At 34.9% G+C, this 19986-nt stretch overlaps 2 protein-coding genes across 4 annotated transcripts in view; both read right to left on the bottom strand.

Moving 5' to 3' along the window:
• LOC101742358 (eukaryotic translation initiation factor 4 gamma 1) overlaps positions 1–6056 on the bottom strand; it is a 28318-nt gene extending 22262 nt beyond the window's left edge. Inside the window, exon 1 of one of the 2 annotated variants that reach the window (XM_038021729.2) lies at positions 5479–6056. In XM_038021729.2, the coding sequence (XP_037877657.1) occupies positions 5479–5534 (56 nt within the window). In that variant the 5' untranslated portion in view covers positions 5535–6056. Of the gene's footprint in view, positions 1–5343 lie in introns of both variants that reach the window. The other variant, XM_062669156.1, reaches the window with a different exon arrangement.
• A 4255-nt stretch (positions 6057–10311) lies between these two features.
• LOC101744714 (facilitated trehalose transporter Tret1-like) overlaps positions 10312–19986 on the bottom strand; it is a 32048-nt gene continuing 22373 nt past the window's right edge. For both annotated transcript variants that reach the window (XM_004929923.5, XM_012693625.4), the window contains exons 6-14: positions 17691–17774; positions 17164–17251; positions 15251–15381; positions 14806–15015; positions 14526–14612; positions 13741–13839; positions 12877–13022; positions 11387–11507; positions 10312–10585 (exon numbers count right to left, since the gene is read on the bottom strand). In XM_004929923.5, coding sequence (XP_004929980.2) covers positions 10499–10585; positions 11387–11507; positions 12877–13022; positions 13741–13839; positions 14526–14612; positions 14806–15015; positions 15251–15381; positions 17164–17251; positions 17691–17774 — 1053 coding nt within the window. In that variant the 3' untranslated portion in view covers positions 10312–10498. The remainder of the gene's footprint in view (positions 10586–11386; positions 11508–12876; positions 13023–13740; positions 13840–14525; positions 14613–14805; positions 15016–15250; positions 15382–17163; positions 17252–17690; positions 17775–19986) is intronic.

Raw genomic sequence — 19986 nt, forward strand, 5'->3', positions numbered from 1 at the left:
CGCGATAAATTAAGAAATGTGTTCTCGTCCAAAATCCCTCAGTGCCTGAAAACAATGGTGCATAACAAATGTGTGTTGCCAGTGATGACTTACGGTTCCGAGACGTGGTGCTTCACAAGGGATCTTTTTAGGAAGCTTAGTGTCGCACAGCGAGCTATGGAGAGGGCTATACTTGGTATTTCTCTACGAGATCGAATCAGATATGAGGAGATCCGTAGAAAAACCAAAGTTGCTGACATAGCCCGTAGGATTAGCAATCTGAAGTGGCAGTGGGCAGGTCACATAGCGCGAAGATCGGACGGCCGATAAAGCAGAAGGATCCTCGAGTGGAGACCACGTACGGCAAACGCAGTGTGGGACTGCCACCTACCAGATGGACCGACGACCTGGTGAAAATTTCTGGGTCACGTTGGATGCAGGTGACAACGGACTGGCCGCACTGGACATCAGTTGGAGAGGCCTATGTTCACCAGTGGACAGCAGACAGGTTGAGATGATGATGGTGATGAGCCCCGCGATTTTACCCGTGGTTATTATCTTACCGAGGGTGACGCCGCGGGGCGAAGCTAGTCTAAAAAAGCCTAAGTTACTCCTTATATTATCAGGTACCTATCGGTGAGTCTTGTCAAAATTGGTCCAGCCGTTCCAGAGATTCGCCGGAACAAACAAACAGCCAAAAATTGTAAAAAATGTTATTTTGGTGTGTGTACCGTATATAACAGGTTGGGGAAAGTCTTTTCGTATTATATGGACCGTTTATTTTGAAAGTGGTGTAAGTCCATTTTCTTTTGTTTCGAGAAAATTAAAGGGGACTATATTTGTCTATTTAAAAATACAGGAAAATCATATGAGGTCTGGCATTGTTTCTATTGTTTTATCAACATTTAATTTGTTTATATAAATTTGTTTTCGGCTAATTAGACTACGATAACAAATATCTATGTGCTGTAAATGGACTTACACCACTTTCAAAATTAGACAATTGTAAAAATCGGTTAATTTCAATTTTGAAAAATCAAATATCGCTTAAAATATACTTCATTTTAATATAATTTTGTTTACAAATACGCATAACAACACATCAAATTTTATTTTAGACGGCAATTACATTGTCATTACAAGATACTGATTACAAGAATTTACTTATTCTCTGCATGTGGTAGTGTTTCAAAATATGTATGATGCACCGGAGGTATATAGGGTAGTTAGCTGCTTCATGTCTTTATATTTTTCGTACGTAATAGGTCTGGCATTTTGGTACAAAGGATCCAGGGCGATTTTTCCAAATTTTAACGGTCTTCCAGGACGTAGAGGTAATAAATTGATAATTTTAAATACTGAGTCCGTCGTCGTTGTTTTAAAAAAAATGGTATGGTGGTAATTTTGAGGAACCTCAACCAATATATTTGCAACCAACTGACCTGTTCCCCATTAGTATTTTTTATTATCTGTTTTTTAATTGCATTTTGGAGACTTTTTGTTGAAATGAAATTCTCCAGTTTCATTTCATATAAAATGAATTTATCCTGTTTTCTACATGCGCTATTACATTATAGTAATCTTGTGGTATAATCGTAATAAGACTGCGGATTTTTCTGCAAAAAGATGGCGCGGCGCTACTATTGTTTTTGTTGTTTTTTTAATTCGCCAAAATACGGGCAAAGATACGGAATCATACAGCCTTGTCGTATTTATTTTCTTCTCACAGGTTATGCGCTGTACATTTTCTAATACATTTCTTTAATATCTATCTTTTAACTTACGAGTAGTAGAACACGGAGGGGAAACAATGCAAATAGTCCGCGGGTGAAACCGCGGGACACAGCTAGTATAAAATAAATGAAAAATAACAAAACACTGATCGGCATCCATCTGCTATGCCACCTACCTCTGTCAATTGGACTTACACCACTTTCATAATCGATAATTATGCAATTTAATTTACCGAACGATTTTAAGTTGTACAAAACATGGGATTTTTTTGAGAAATTAAACACGTACTAATTATATATAAAAAAATTACATTAAATTATGAAGCATGAATTACTTGATAGTTCATTTTTCTCAAAAATGGACTTACACCACTTTCAAAATAAACGGTCCATTTAGTATGTACTACCGACCCGCCCTCGCTTCGCTTCGGAAACATAAAATTTTATCATTGATAGGCGAAGTCCGCCACGTTGCGCGCGGTACGACAATGACTGCGGGTGACGCCGCGGGGCGAAGCTAGTCTAAAAAAAGTAACCTAAGTTACTCCTTATATCATCAGCTACCTATTAGTGAAAGTCTCATCAAAATCGGTCCAGCCGTTCCAGAGATTAGCCGAAACAAACAGACAGACAGACACAAAAATTGTAAAAAATGTTATTTTGGTGTATGTAACGTATATTAAAAACCTTAAGAGTTGCTTGGTTGTCACTAAGAATGTGGATAATTCTTTTGTATTTCCCAAAATTGCCAGCAGCACAAGCATTTATTGTATATATCACCTCTGGGAAGATTTAAAGAATATAAAGAATTACACAATAACAGAATAATATTGCATTTGATGAAAATCTACTCTGTTTTAGAAAAAAACTGCATGTTTGATTACAACTGAATGCAACATATTATTAATATGTACACAACATATTATGTCTATTAAAAGATAAGCCTTTACTGAATGAAATTCAACCTTTGCAATAAAATTGTACCTTACTTTTTAAGAGCTAGCATATAATTCGTTAAACCATATATTTTCGCCAAGAGTACTGTTACAATAAAAAAAACACAAATTTTACATTTCAATTTGGAACCATTTTTATAGGACCATTCAGTTTTTATTTATTTATTGTCCTTGTATCCAGGAGACCGTACGGCCCACTGGATGGTGAGTGGTTACCGTCGCCCATGGACTTCAGCTGCTTACTATTTTCCTATTACCGGCCAATCTAAATATGCTTCTCATATTAAAATGAACTGTGAATTGTGGAACTATTTGGAAGTTTTTAAGCTATCTGCTTGGTATTCGTTAAATTATTTGTGTACCAGACTATTGATAAAGATCTGATCAACCATGCAGTAGTAAAGAAATCCAGCATAAAAGCTACAGATTGAGCTTTATATCTGGAGAAATGGATGCAGTACCCATGACCTAAACCTATGACACATTTCAAAAGTTGTAAGAGGACTTGTATCTTATTAGAGACACACTGGTGGCTAATGGACAGTTTAAAAATGTACAGAGATACGTGTTACGCAGGTCATAGAACTAAGACTTATACTGAACTTTTTTTTAATTCATCAACATTTTAATATGCAGTATGACCTAAGCTTCTCAAGAATCTTCTGAATTATTGAGTAGGGTTTTCCTGTATTTGAGGTACTGGGATGAACCACCAAGCACTTTAACCCAGGATTTTTTTGTCCAGCCAGTAGGGATATAGCATAGGTATCAGTTAGCTTGAGTGATGGTTTAATGTTGTCTTAATGTGAAGGAGTGATGATATCTTAGTGGTAAAGTTACCCAGATGTAGTAAGGTAAGACATTTCTTGAGAAGGTGGATAAGCACTATAAAACCACAATGGTTCATAACCGAGAACAAGCCTTTCAGCAAGAATTAAGAGCAGGTCATAAAGCTCAATCTACACTAGGGTGGTTGAAATGAATGACACTGTCTTCATTAGAGCTTAAGATTGGTCATTATTTAATCTAGGTTTAGTTTGCTTGATAGTGCTTATAACTTTTAAAAAGTATGGCATGCTCAAAACGTAATGGTAATGTAGAGTTCCTCAAAATGCCATAAGATTAGCAATGGGAAATTTTCCTACTGAAAAAGTCCATGTTTCAGTTGAAATCAGTTCAGGCACAAAGTTAGGGATTTTTTTAAGGTCAATGAATATCACTTTGAATTGATATTCTTAACTTTAAAATGATAATATTTTAATGGTTTAACTAATGCATACAGCAGTAATGTATTTAATAAAATAATTTTTTTCCTCAATATACTATTTATAGCAAAACTAAGTAATAATACTTCCGTCTGTGCTAGTGTCCTCCTAATGGTTGAATCAATTTGGATGTGGTTTTCACTATTGTTTAAAGATAAGCAGCTTAGAAAAGCATGTTTCTTATATTTAGATGGAATAACAAATAATGTTGTTGTAATTTTCATAAAGCATGCTCTTCTCAAACAAACTACACACAACTCACCACTAATAAGTAAACTATAATTTTGCTTTTAAAATTATTTTGTTATTGAATAAGTGTTAATAGTGTAATTTCTTCTTAGAACCATAAAATTTATGTAATATTGTCATTTAAAAAATAGTAACATAATAATCCACGCAAACATTTGCGGGGTATTATGATTTATTACCGTTTCTACAATAAAGGTTTCAACTTAATTGTGGCTTGTTAAATTTTATACAAGTTGAGAATTCAATACCAGAATGTTCTTGCTATATTGTTATATAGTTGTGTACATATTTAGTATGATATTCTCATGGCTATTATTGCATTAAAACATAACAGATTTACATATAATATAATGTAATTACGTTTTATTATCTTGTCATTTTTGCATACTAATATATATTGAACATTAATTATCAATCAAAAAATGCATGATCCATTGATTTGACATGGTTTAAACAAATTCAAAATTACTAAAAAATTTGGGCAATCAATTAATCATAATAAATCTATTGATTCACCCATTAAACTGATTTAGTTGATATTCTTAACTCAATAAGCAGAATAATATGAATGAAGAATGCATTCTGAGCAGAAATAAAGCAATAAAAACAAAATTCATGATTAGAAAACCTCATGTTAGGTTTGGTCAAGGTTAATGTGTTCTTGTAAAATTTGCTGATTAAGTTCACATTGTTCTTCAAGAAATGCCCAATTATTAATGGTGAAAAAATTCAGTTTATTACTGAAATCCCAAAATATTATTTTGAAGGCATTTATTGTTATCAGTTGTTACAAGTTTATTAATAAATAAAAGTTCTATGAAGAAAGCATTTTTTGAAAACTCGCTTTGCATTTTGTTTGACATTTCTTTAAGTACTCTAAAATAAAAGTCATGGAATTCTTTCATGGCCATGTTCAAACATGAATTTGAAATTTCTGAATTTAAATGTGTTACAGCTTCTGTTTACTATTCAACATTGCAAATGATTTCAGTCTTCCTTCACAAGTAATAGCAAAACATTTTTAACCACAAAAACATCTTGAAACACATACAAAAAAGTGGTTTCGCACTAGTCAAACAAACTTTTTCAAAACTTTTGGGACAGTTCCCAATATATACTTTGTAATAAAAAGTTAGGCAATGAGAAATATAAATAACTTACCAAAACAAAAAACGATTTTTGTAGTACAAAGTGACAAAATATTCGCAAATGCGGCACGACCAGATGCTGAAGTTTTTAGTATATTACGTAAATATAATCATAAAATGTAGTTTATTAAGTTAATAAAAAGGATACGGCACGGGCCCGCGTTGGTTGGGCGCCAGCGGCACCTGATTCCCGTTTCCACTCATATTCTTGGTAGCATAGGTATCGGGACACGTATACCACTCAAGGTGGCACGTAAAATCGCCCTAACCGATTGTAGGACACATCCGGCACATAGGTATATGATTTTACTGATGTCAACTTGACAAGTCCCACTCTTTAATTGGTATCCTTCAAAAACAATGGTTTCTGTAAAAACATTGTAGTCTGCAAGTAATTTTTATGACGTATTTTCAGAGGGATGTTATTGGCATCGGTAGAAATACCCAGTCACTAAACAAACGACAGTACAAAATGGCGGGTCTTAACCAATAAACAAACGTGACTATCACTCAAACAACCCGAATAAACTATTTAATAATAACTTATGTTAACGAGTTTTTGTTAAATATTTATAACTTTAAACAACAATAAAAAATAATTTATAAATATACTCTCTTTTTAAATAAATCTAATACATTGCTTTTAGAATCTCAGAAATGTCATTTAGTTCGTTCACTTGATTGTAATGATGTAGGTAGGTACGTCTCAGTCTCATAGTCACTAGTGTCACGTTGCTTTTTTGTTTAAGGTCTCTAGATTCGAGTCTTTTAAGCCTATTTTCATGAACGATGGTTTAGAACATTTTAAGTAAAAAAGTTGATATAAAACTACTTTAACGGTTTAATTTAGTGTTCCTGTTATATCTTTATAGTTTTCGTGATCTGTAAACGGTGATTGTACCTAATAGATTTTAAATTTATCCTAACTGTATATATAAGTATTGATGAGTTGGCTTCAATAGATGATACTAAATTGTCTGGGGTAATCTCTAGGTACATGTTTGTACAAATGTACAATTTAGCCTTTTTAAAACAAGTACAAGGCTTCTTCATGAAGAATGCTGGCAGATACACTGAATTTTCGCCAATTTATTCTCGTTGGTCATATAACTCACCTTGTTCTTTTTAGCGGTGAATTTGCATCTCTAAAGTATTTATGGACGTGTATTAAATTTACCCAAATTTATTTTTAGCTTAAAAAACGTTAATTCTCTACTTTTTTAAATATCAACTTTCGCATCAACAAGCGTGGTATGGAACATCCACCAGAGATGATTGAATCCTAACAAAATTTTCAGTTGCCAAATACTGAATGTTTTGGCGTCTTTCTGTGGTCACAGCTGACTAGGAATAACAACATGAGTTTAATGGCATGCTAAAGGATTTTCCTCCCACTGAGTTCATACTATTTGTAATCCCCCTTTCGCTTGCAACTAAAAGCAGTGCTCATATGCACTGAGATGCCTGGTGTTCTACTCTCTTGGTGCTCCAGGTATACGAGCAGCACTAAAAGAAGACTATCAAACCTCTTCTGCATACTTAGTTTGAAGAGTTTATAATCTCTTTGAAGCCGATCGACGACGAGCACACTAAGAGAAAACCAACAGCAGCATTGTACTATATAAAACAATGATCATGTGCATCTTAAGACTTGACTGATTCTCATATTTTTTGCGAGTTAATCAGATAATCACCACTAAAGTCACTTGACACCGATCCACACCTAGACATAACTAAAAATTACAAGAGTACATCATCGCCATCAGCATTTGTAGTGTAGATTTAAAAGCGGGTCTGGAACGTAAGAAGCCTGCTTTGATCGAAGAAAGCCACTTTTAAAAATTCTTCTGTCTAGATGGTAACCACGAACTATTTCAAGTGCATCAACCAGTACTTGTAGATATCACAAGGTTAGGTAGTATCCCAAGTTGACCACAGTTTCAAGCTCATCAAGACTTCACGTCTCATTTAAAAACCAAACAAGGTAGAGCGTTTTCAATCAATTTAGCCTTGAAACTGAACTGGGATGAAAAAGAGAAACAATACAATATTTAGGTAGTTCACAAAATCACATTTGTGTATTATACCTACATGTATATATATTTGGTATATAATGTAAGTACATTAAAAAATGCACTATTCTCATGGCCATATTACATACCACAGAATTTCATTAGTGAGGCCCCGAATAAAGAAATGTTCTTTAACTTTGTTATGACATTTAGGCATAAATCGAAACCTAAAACTAATAAGTAAATTAATTTATATGTCATCCATGAGAGAATTTAAATATTAAGTATATTCACAATAATCAAGAGCTATCCATGCATAGTCAAAATCATTTTAAAATGCACTAAAACATAAATCTATGTAGTTAGCTTATATGAATCACCAGAAAAATAATATGCGTTATTTTAGTTATTGAATTAAATAAAATAAAATTATGTAAAATATATAAAGTTCAATTTAATTAAATTTAAATTAAGCAAGAAACAAAGGAATTTAAGTATTTTGCATTATCATGTTGAGTCGTCTTGAAGCTGCACTATAGTAGTCTAAAATATTTTTAAATTATGATGAAATTTTGAGGATTTGTAGTTTTTAAAACCTTACGCAACCGTAATGACGGATTACTGGCTTCCCTGACCTCGTTAGTTACAGCGAGATATACATTGTAATCTATATGGAGCCATCTAAGTGGGCTTCGGATAGTCCGACGGTTGCAATTCGATAACGCAGCCTATCTACCGAGAACAGGTTGGTCGTGTGCACCGGGGATGTGCTCCGCTTCGCCGTCGAGCGCGGTGTTCCTCAGAGGCCCGGCCGAGGTCCTCAGCCTCTCTGGTAAAACATTGGCTACGATTGGGTCCTGAAAGACGTTTCCTGCGCTCCTCTTCCGGGCCTCAGCGTAGTTTGCTACGCGGACGACACTTGGATAGTGGGCCGTGTCACGGGGGAAGAACCTTAGTGAGTCTGCCCGTCATTCCTGGGCGGGGGTGGCTTTCATCGTCGACAGAATCTGAAGGCTTGGGCTCGAGGTAGTGCTCGACAAAGCGCAGGCTCTGTTGTTTCATGAGGCTCGGAATGCGTCGCCTCGTCACCTCGTGATCGGGGGTGCTTACATTAAAATGGAGGCCATTGGATTGCGGTACCTCGGTATCGTAATGGACGGTCGTTGGTGCTTCCGTGCTCGCTTCGTAAAGTTGGGTTCCCAACTGCTGACAGCTGCCGGTTCGCTGAGTAGGCTGTTTCCACACTTTGGAGGGCACTACGCGGTGGTGTACCGCCTCTACAAGGGGGTGGCAGATTCCAAGAGGCAATGCTTTATACTATTCTTGATAATTATGGCGTAGCCAGCGTGGCGTCCACCGTTAGGATGACAGATGAGGTACACGGAAAAGACTGCAATACATATTTTATTCCTCAGTTTAGTGTGCAATGACGCCTGAAGTCAACGTCGGAACGGTACTTTGATAAAGCGATGCGTCATGAAAATCGCCTCATCGTGGCTGCCGCTGACTGCCCCCTAACTCCAGCACGTAGAGGCCGGTCACCGTCGACGCCCCGGACAAGTTGTTACGGAGCTTTAATATTAGGAACAGGCATAAGGATCTTGGTAACCGTACTCGTTGAACTCGTTAAAGATTTTGTCGTGAAACGTAACCTATACATAAACGCGCCGAATTTCTCGCCGGATCTTTTCAGCGGATCGCGTTTCCGATCCCGTAGTAAATGCATTCGTGCCCTTGAAGGGCTTAGGTTAGGTCTCCTTCAGAAGCGTTTGGACGTCTGTTAGCAAATCCCACCCTCCTGGTTGAGCCCAGTCCTATCCTGGTGAAATGGTCTTTCACATCAGAGATACGACCTTCCAAAATAAAGTGTTGTAGATATATATGCGGGAGAAGTGTCGCAGGTTTCAATTCATGGCTATCTAAATGGCCGCTATCGCCACTCGATATATTGTTTTATTTTAATCAGTCAGTGCACATGTCCGGAGCAAACCGTGTCCCCCGAGCAAGAGAGCTTCGGCAAACGCTCACTCACACTACTGGCAGATTTGATAACCTATAATGATGTCAGTCACGTAAAGTCACGTTGTGCAGCTTGCCATTCTAATAAAATAAGTGACGTCGCTTAACCACGTAGGTAAATTAATTATTTCTGACACCGCCATTCTGCTTCTTAATGCGCTCTCGCGTTGCTTCTGGACGTCAGGTCCAGCCTAGGTGGGATAGCGCTAAGCACGCACACTAGCTAGGTGCTCGCAAACAGCTTTAAATTTTACACAAAACATAGCGTGAAGGCTTTCGGAACGTTACAGCTCTAGCGTATAATAAAGTGTCAGGACTTTCAGTAACGGTAATTGAGGCACATCGCAAAGCGTAGTAACTTTCAGCTGACCTTGTCGCATAAGGGCTGATACCCTCACCACCCCTTAAGTAGTGGGCAGTCGCGCAGCACGAAACAGCTTATCAGCTCCGAGATGCCTTCACTCCTCCTAAGTCCGGGAACGAATGCGCCTCGACTCAACCCTTGTAATGACACTTCAACCCTGCCTGAAGCGTGCCGATGTTTGACGAACAGTCGCGGCCCATATCCATTAGGTGCCGCGCTTTCACTTCATTTGTCGTGTTCCGATGCGACATATATGTATAAATTATATGCTCTTATAGCATCTGACCTATTTTAGGTCTCGAACTTTAATACTCAACAAAGAGCAAAGCTAAGCAGCTCTTAAAAAGTATTTGCGATATTTTACCGCTGAGTGCCCTCCTTGCAGAGAACTGAGACTTGTTAAAATTCACATATGTCACAGCTTTCTTCGGTGTTGCAGCTAAAAAAGGATGAAGAAATATAGTAATTTCTCTTCCATTCCAAGTTTCATAGACATATTTTGAAATACGTAGAGACAGAGCACGGTGCAAATTGAGTTTGACATAAAACATACCAGATTATTTTAACAATAATAAAAATGCAATAGTTTCATTAATCCTATTTATTTTCTGATTGCGTTTGCTTCACTTTGTTGTTATAGCTGACTCAAACCTCTAATTACAATTATTTATTTCATAGGTTACGGAGTCAACAACAAAATTACTGAAACAGTGTATAATACTCATTACTGTATTTTTATTTACCAATTAAATTACAATATACTAGAACACAATTTAGATATTCAGAGTGTCGTTTTCGAATGTTGGATTTGTTGCCCCTTTCATTTCTTGCATTTTTGACACCTCGTTTTGTGGTCTTCTCTAAAAAGGGAAAAATGGGTAGTTTATATAAGGCAAAAGTTATTAATATCTTAAATTAACTAATTATAATCATCGTTGAAAAACATCTTCAAATTTTGTTTCGACTTAGGGCGTGGGCGTCGGTAGGTACACAGCGAATTACAGTTATGGTTAAATAAATCTCTCCAATGAGGACTCTGCTTTTTATTTAATTTTTTAAATTTTACTGAACCAAATATAAGTGTTTAAAATTATATATTACAAACGTTAAATGTATTATTGGCCCTCTGCCCTCTGTTACAAAATTGTTAATTACATCATTTAGAAAAAAGGTATTTTTCATTTAGAAGTTTTGTGTAAAAATTGTCAAATAATGTATTTTATTATAATATTTCGTGCTAGTTGGCTTTAATTTGGCATTTGCCATTTTAATAAGTTGAACTGGACATACATATGTAAAACCTTACTATTACTGAAATTAAATAAATAAGTCTTAAATTGCTTAGATCTGACGTAAGTGTAATTGTTAAAATAAAGACTTTTTTTCCTGAATTTTAGTAACCCTGAACATTTTGCCATGGCATCGACATATAGATTTCGACTCATAGTCGAAGCCAATTTCTATGTAAAAAAGATGTGATCTAGATCATGATGTACTTGGTCTTGTCGTGTATGTATGTTTCCTGCAAGCATTCCAAAAAAAGGTACCCGAAAACAAAAAAGTTTTATTAACGTAAATTACGCTGCTAAAAGCTTTGGTATCAATCATTTAATAAAATGAATATGAAATATGTTGAGCATAAAATATGATTTTTTACAAACCTTCGACCGGTATACTTGATTTGTCAACTTTCTAATTCCGGTGAAATGGTTTTCAATTTCATTTAACTTCTTTCCCTCTGTTTCTGGTAAAATAAAATATAGCACCGTGCATCCCATTAAGCTGTAACGTATATAGATTATTATTATTGGACAAAGAAATTACGTGACAATGTTCAGGTTTTATATTGAAGCTACTAAATACCTAATTAACTAATCTATACTGGTTTTGTAATTTGTTTTTTACCTAGAATAGTACCGCTCCTTTTCGTGCCGTAGATGTCGTTAAGGAAATTACCCGTAGAAATGCTAGCAGTGTTCTTTGAGTATTACATCAGCATACCGCGATCTCCGACCAAAATTTACTGGTGATGGAGGGTATTATAAACCGGCACAGGTAGGTACCATCATCTAGCCCATTTATGCCGCGGAACAGAGATGCGGTTCAGTTGGAAGGCTGGGACAGGTCCTCATACACTACAATTGAGACTTCGATCTCATCTCCCAGAGTGAGTGATGGCACCCACGTTGTGACGTCTATGGACTCTTCTAATCACTTAACTCATGTAGGTCGTAAGCTCAACTCATTCGGTCGTATTAAAAAAATTGATTATAGATGATGGTTGTGGCTACTTCTTCTAGCCCTGTTTGGATTTGGACAAGATCCGACGCTTGGGTTATCACCTATAAGTCGACGTCGGCGTAAGATTCGATTTCTACATCAAAGCTAAGTACCACATGTGATAAAAACGGCGACGAACGGCGTTTGCCTATTTACATGCCTACTAATCTTTTTCTTTCTTTAAACAGGCTATTTGTGAATTTATCATTTTATTATCGATTATCGAGTAAGCCTAAGTTTAAAAAAACACTATTACTATAAAAGAAGTATAAAGGCGACCAGATTAAAAAAACTTTCCTGTTTTAAACTCAAAAGTCAACGACCGTTTTTCGTTTTACGTTTCGGATAGACGACAAGAGACAGTAATTTCCATTACCTCGAAGATTGAATTCATACTAATCACTGCGATTACCAGAAGTATTGTTGCTTTATTTAACAGTACTTAGTTTAGAGGGCATTGTAATTTTTTTTCAACAATCAACATTCATATTTGGTAACATTTTAAAAATGTGAGATATATTGAATACGTTCACTATTGGTCCTTATTCTGGACTGGCCATAGCCAGCTATTAATTGGAACACTTAACAGTAAAAAGAACTCGTACAGCTTTCTGTCAGTGATCTTCTTTTGCGTATCCCATGAGGAGTAGATTATTTCGGACTGTCTTATTCATTTTTTTTTCATTGTTTAATGACCAGCTATTCTCGCAGCTAGACCTAAGTCATCTCTGAAAATACGCGATATGGCTCTGGATCTTATATTAATTACCCTGAATAAATTATTTGGCTTTCCGACTATGGCCATAATCAATAATCTTTGTTAAACGATTATACAAGTAATACATTATTAAATTGAGTACTAAATACTTACGATACAATACCGTAAAATCCATACGTTCCCCAAATGGATAGGGTATCCACCATCGAAATGTACATTTTATTAGTTAGAAAACCAAATATATATCCTACAGCACTCGCTAATCCGGCACCACCGGATCTCGTTTTGGCATTAAATACCTGAAAATAATAACAGATATATGTACCTGATAATAGTCAGCCTAATAATAAATCAGAACCCAACCTACTACTATGACTTTCGGGTCACCCTCGTATTTCTTTGTTAGTGCCCTAATTTACTCAATTTCTCCTCTTTGCGTCATATTCATCAATACTGAGGGTCGTGACCACCCTTCTGTATCACCTTCTCACTACTACTGAATGACCAACTCTCTAATCCATAACTCGTCGCATACTATTGCTTACATAATATTTTAACACACTTTAAATAATAGGTGAATGAGATAGTACATGTGCAAGTCGTGGGATGGCCTTTCAACTAAAAAATAGAGAACCCATCCTATCTGTCAAAGAGGGTAGCATCTAACATGGTGTCTAAGCACTCTGGTGACTGCTTAACATCAGATGAGCCCTGAACTTGTTTGTCTATAATTGTCAGTGGCACATCCATACTAATACAAATTATAAAGGTGTTTATTTGTCCTTCTTTCACTTCGAAGCAACGGATTGAAATGATTTTTAAAGTGATAGTTTATGACCAGGGCAATGACTCCTCTATATCACGAAAAAACATCTTATTCCCACAGGAAAGTAAACGGATACATTTCCTTCATTGCGGTAAACAGCTATAGTTCTACACAATGCGCTCCGATAAGCAATTAATAGCAACGTGCGATCTACCCTAGAACATTTTCAATGTATTTTAATGATTCTTTACCTCTCCAATTAAGATCCAAGGGAGCAACCGAATGCCTGTGTGCGTGGCCAATGCCAGTACCATGAGAAATGTTGTTGGCATCCATGAATAAGGATTTTTCTGGAAAATGGCCGTTTTCTCAACATCTTACAAAACTTAATATGTAGACAGTTGTTGTGCTTTCATACTCTTGCTCATGCTCTTTTTGAAAAACCAATAGTAAAAATTAACAGTACATAAACCTTAAGAACGGCAATTAAGCATTATTATCCGTCGGCCTTATGGCTTAAGCCACCTCTTTTAAGTAAACCTGTAGGAGGACTGTAACACACGAAAATGCACGTAGCTATTGGCACTAGACACGTCCTTACGGATTCATCAGATCCAATAACCCTTGCATTAGACGCTTTCAACCCTTCAACTCTAACATTAGGGACAGGCTTAGGGACCCCAGTAACCGTACTCGTCGAACTCGACAAAGAGTTCGACGTGCAACCTAACTCATACGTCAGCTCTCTGAGTTTTTCGCCGAATCTTCTCAGCGGATTGCGATTCTGATCCAGTACTAAATTCATACACGAAGCGGCTGCCCTTGAGTTGATAGGCCTGGTCAGGAGGCGCTCGGGTAGCTCTTAGCAAATCCCATCCCTCCTGGCTGAGCCCGTGCTCGCCCACCTGTCCTGGTGAAACTGGAAAGGCCCTCGGGCCAACAGTAATACGTCCTTCACAAAAAAGAAAAAAGTAGCTATTGATTTATAGTTAAATGTGTAGGTAGAGTTATAAAAAAAACATCCAAAAATGCTTACCACGAAGACTTCAGTTTCACTGGTAAGAGTGGCATTGACATCAGTAACAACTCTTTCTGCGTTCAAAGATACTCCGCTCATAATGTGCTATAACATAAAAAGTATTACTAAGTCAAAAGAATTCTTGTGAATTCATAATATTATTTGTCGTTTAGGAATGTAGTGACTTAGTATTGTGTTATATACGTAATATTGGGAAGACCTAAAACATGCGTACATGGCTATACATAATCAATTCAATTTTATATAATTTGTTTAAAAGTGCTACCAAAATTCTTACAGTGCGAGCGTATAAGTCGTAGATGGCCACTAAGATACAGCATATACCAGCGACGCCCGTGGAGAAGAATGCGAGAGGTCTCTTTCCGGTGTAGTGCACTAATAGCACACAGGCACCGGAGCCAAGTATTTGCAGAATTCCGAGGATGAGTGTGGCGTAGTATTTATCAATAGGCGCTTCGAGCATCTGAAATATGGATACTGCATATGTCTGCAACATCCAATTATAAACATGTTTCACTTAATTTCTCTTCTGAGCATGAGTATTTTGTTGTACAGAATCGGGTTCATTAGTCTTGTTCACGATTTTGTGAAACTATTTCGTTATATATTATATATTTTATGTATTTTTTGACTTGTGAAGGAAAATGAAAATGACTAGTCACAATGGAAATAATGTATAGGGTCTTACTTAGAAAATAAGTAAATACGTATCTTGAAATCACCTGTAAAGTTGTCATGCCGCTGAAATGGCCAACAAAGAAGGAAAAACTGACGAGAAAAAATGGCAGTAAGAAACTTCTTCTACAATACTGATATACCTTTTCTGACAACGTTTCTTCCGTATTATCAACATCTGCAATTATTAAATAAAGACAGATTAAGTTTTCGGAAAAATATTTAGCCTTTAGCTTTGTGGAGGAAATATTATATCTTTTGAATTATTGTTATAGCCCAAACAACGTATTTCCGTCCAGTCTTTGGTTTTATCACTAATCAAAGAAATCAGCGTGACGTTTTTACTGGCTCTATTTGAATTAATGCGCTGATGGCTTGTCTGAAGTTGGTAGACGATAAATATATTACAACGTGAATGCGTGCTTAATAAAAAAATCAACCAAAAATAATACAGGTACATACGACTAGCACTTATCATTTTTTAAACCGATCTCAAATATTTTAATTTTGTAATTTTAACTTTAAACTTGCGTGATAAAATAAAGTGATTTAACTTCATTTGACAAATTGTTTCTAAGCGACTTTCTAATGTTATCTATTTGCTTAATTAGCCGTGAATCATAAATATACCCTAATTACAAACAATTACAAACAAATTATCAAAAAAACAAGCATTAGTGGATACATTAATGGATGCATTAAGCATTGCTCAAACATAATTTATTAACTAAAACAATAACTTGGTTACATGATCGATAGCCATAAACATTGTCTGATTTGTGTGTAAATAAATTATGAACTTAATCAGACATCTTTAATTCGGTGAAAATAACGTTAAATATACCGTTACACACAATATGCATTCCAAGCTAATAAAACAAATTTAACAGACTCATTATTTATTATGCCGAGTGTCCAAATGGATTATTACAAGAATTTACTTTTACATGTGTTTGATTTTTACGAACAAAATGAACTAGTCCAATCACCTTCACCGAAATTATGAATATTAAGGCTGATTTACGAAATGAATGCTCCTTAAAAACGTATGTGTGTATGACGTATTCGATTACAGAAACTAGTGTCTGCAGTTTTTTTTATAAATATAGGAATATATGTAAGAAGCCGTCGTCGCCTATTGGATAGGACGCAGGTGTTCTCGTATCGAGCGACATAGCCACGTATTCGACGCGTGATCACGAACGACTTCCACAATAACAGTATTGTGTAATAAAACACAACGCACAAAGGCTTAAAAGTAATGAATATAATTGAATAACCAATTTCGAAAAGGGCACATCTCTGAAAATGTAAAATGTTCAGGAAATGAAAAAATTCTATTTTCTAAAACAGTGTAAAATTTAAAATATTAACATTTGAGATACATTTTAGTGTTAATTAGCAATTGAAAATTACTGGAATTATTATAAAATGGGTGTAGGTAAGCCTCAAAACTACATGTATATGAAAAAACGTATTTGACAAAATATGCGACATGTGCCCTTTTCGAAATTGCATATTCAATTAAGACTTGAACGTGGACAACCTTCAATTATTGATGAATATGGGATCCATCACGGCACCAGAGACCTGAGACCACTCATCTATCTAAGTATCGATACTATTCGATTACTAAGTATCGATACTAATCGATACAAATTATTTAACCTAATAACAGTAAAGATCAAGAAAACATTAGAAGGTACTACATTAGAATTAGAAGGAAATACACTGCCTGTCTTCGAAAAACCCTCCTTATGTCAATGAGCTTTTAGCCGTTCGATTAAAAGATAATCTGTTAAATATTTTATAATCGAACTATAAATACAATTGTTAATCTTGGTAATATTTAGTGGGATCAGCTTAATTCATCAATGTATACGAGTTAAGTAAAAATTTGAACACATAAAATTAGAAAGGTTACAAAGTACATTTATAAGAATTGAAAACTTTAATGAACCTTTTCCTCTTTTGAATAGAGCTTTGATATCCTGCAACTCTTGTTCCACGACATGTGGACCTGTCCATCCACGAAGCCATTGCAAGCTCTAAAAAGAAAAATAAACTTAGACTTAAATCAATTTTCATCAATTCTATTTCATCAATCAATCAAGATCCTCATACTTCATTTACATATATGAAACTACAAATGAACTATGCTGTAAAAACAAGAAATATTTTATAAATGTACTGAACTCCCTAGTTTATAGTCTGGATTGTGGAATAAAATGAAATAATAATATGACCGATAGGAACGTATTATGAATACGTACATAATATATACGTATCCACAAACGGAAAATAGTATCTTGTTAAAATTCTCATTCTGAAACTATGCACGGGCGGCCCAATGAGGCTCAATTTAGGTTAGTTGCCTTAGTCATGAAAATTTTATGCCTATTTTGAATTTCAATTTAAAAAAAATATCCATCTGTATCGGCTTAAAGTTCGAACCGGGAATTATTCAAATTATTATTTAAAATTCACCTTTCTAGCATCTTCGTAACGTTTCTTAGCAACCAGCCAATGTGGAGATTCAGGAACAAAACATAATGCTATAACGGCCAAGATCTGAAACCAACAAACATTATGAACAAATACGAATGACTCTTAAGAAAACGACGTGCAAGTAGTTTTAAAAATGAAACACAGCTATCATGCGCAATGAGTGATGTATCTGAGATTAAGACAAGATATAAAAAAGGGTTAGCAAGAATATTTCGAAATAAATTTATTCTAATTAAATCGATTACTTTCTTCTTTATTTCAGTAAGGCAATGGCCTTCTCTTTTTTTTAAGATTTATAGCCTAATCGACTTTTCGCAATGCCATTATTGCCAGCGTCGAATTTACAGTTTTTACAGTTAGGTAAGTGGTACACATAGAGTTACTATTCTAACTGGAGTGCTTACTTCGTTTGACATAAAAACTAAAAATATACTTTATCTCTATGGCTTAAAGTTTATTTTTAAATAGCAAAAGATGTAAGGAAAAACGGTCTGAAAAGAGAATGATTATTAAGTGGTGGTGTCCCTCTCGCACATTTTACAAGCAAAAAGCAGTGTTGCTAGCTTAGAGGATTTTCCATAAAATCTCGGAATTTGGACCCCCGTCTTAGTTATCAAAAATGGCTTTTAGTGGTTAGTGGATTTTTTAGTAGCTTGGGCGTTGTTGAAAATTATCGAAAAGGTTAAAATCAATCCACTTTACAGGATTTTAAACATTTTATGACAATAATATATCTAAATACATATTATTTAAACGATGTGACTTAAACTTAACTAGAAAATGTTGCGAGAATTTAGAATTTCCATCAACGTCAAAAATTAAATTGGTTCAAAATAAACGTACAAAGTTATGGTGAAATTTATTAAAATAAATTATATAAGAAATATTGATTAGATTAATAGAACATCATATATTAATAAAGCTTATTAACAAAAAAATATTGTTCTATATTAATAAGAACTCTGTTTAATGGAAAATTTAATGGTAGGTACGTAGATTTCTGATGGTTTTCATATTGAATTTGGTGGGAAGCCAGATTAATTGTTGGCATCACCGAAAAAGAGCAATGAATGGATTAAAAGAAAAATGGCGTCTATTTACGTTTGTAGTACGAAGTTAAAATGGCACTGATACAGCTTGTGGCTTGTTTTTTTTCGAAAATCGTGAAAGTTTCCGTGTAATCATGGTGAACACTTTTAATGTAAGTGGTTTTAAGCGAGAATCCTCTCCAGTTTGTGGAATATTCTTCCATATTACAAATTCATTGATAAATTTTTACTAGTGTGAGCATATATTTTTAAAATGTGAGATATTTTTTCTCATTATAATATTTAATACCATTTGTCTTGTAAATTGTACTTAATCTATGTCATATACTAAATTTGAAAAAACAATCGTGAAAACTATAATTTTGCAATGTATTTTTCATATTATAAGAGCCATCACGTGGTATTTTTTGAACTTTTTTATTGTATTGAATAGCGTCGCACGCAAGCATGTATATCATTTGCCTGACGTTAAGCGAACGAGAAGGATCTTCTAGTAAATATGACGTTAGAATTTCTGGAAACTGTTCTATATAAAGGTCAAACAAGAAGAATCAAGTACTCAAACGCAAGAAATAAAAAATACCCCAAGAAAAGCAAAATTACGACAAGATGTTAAGGTATTGAAACAAAAACTTAAAAGTCGCGAAATAGTAATTGTAAATATAAAGTCGATTTTAGATTTATTAAAGAAAAATGGCGATTTTTAATTGAATTGAAATTTAAATTGCGAAATTTTAATGATACTCATGGTCCACTTAGATATTGATTAAAATAAATTATGTATTACGTTGAAAAAAAAGAATTTACTTAATATAGAGGAAATGTTATATTATAAGACTACAGAAAATTAACTGAACTTAATAATAATAATATAACCAATATTTTGTAAATAGAGATCAAGTACTATGTGTATCGTGTTATGTGTATTGACTTGTCATTTAAGAGTTATTTAATTGTCTACATATAACAAATAAATGAATTTGAGTTCATTTCATTTTATTACCCATTGTGTTTTATTTCCTAAAATGTAACTAGTAGACTTAATATACACGTGTCATGAAAATAGCACAGAAGTAAAAATACAAGCAATTTTAAATCAATTGAAGATGTGAATGTAAGAAAAGAGCACCCGATACGCACAGACCATGTGTGTTGCAGTGTGTCAAATATTAATTTGCACGGCCCACTTAGCCAGTACATTAAAGTAGGAATTGCGTAATTAAGTT

This window comes from Bombyx mori, chromosome 1 (genome assembly GCF_030269925.1).
Source record: "Bombyx mori chromosome 1, ASM3026992v2".
Lineage (NCBI taxonomy): Eukaryota > Metazoa > Arthropoda > Insecta > Lepidoptera > Bombycidae > Bombyx > Bombyx mori.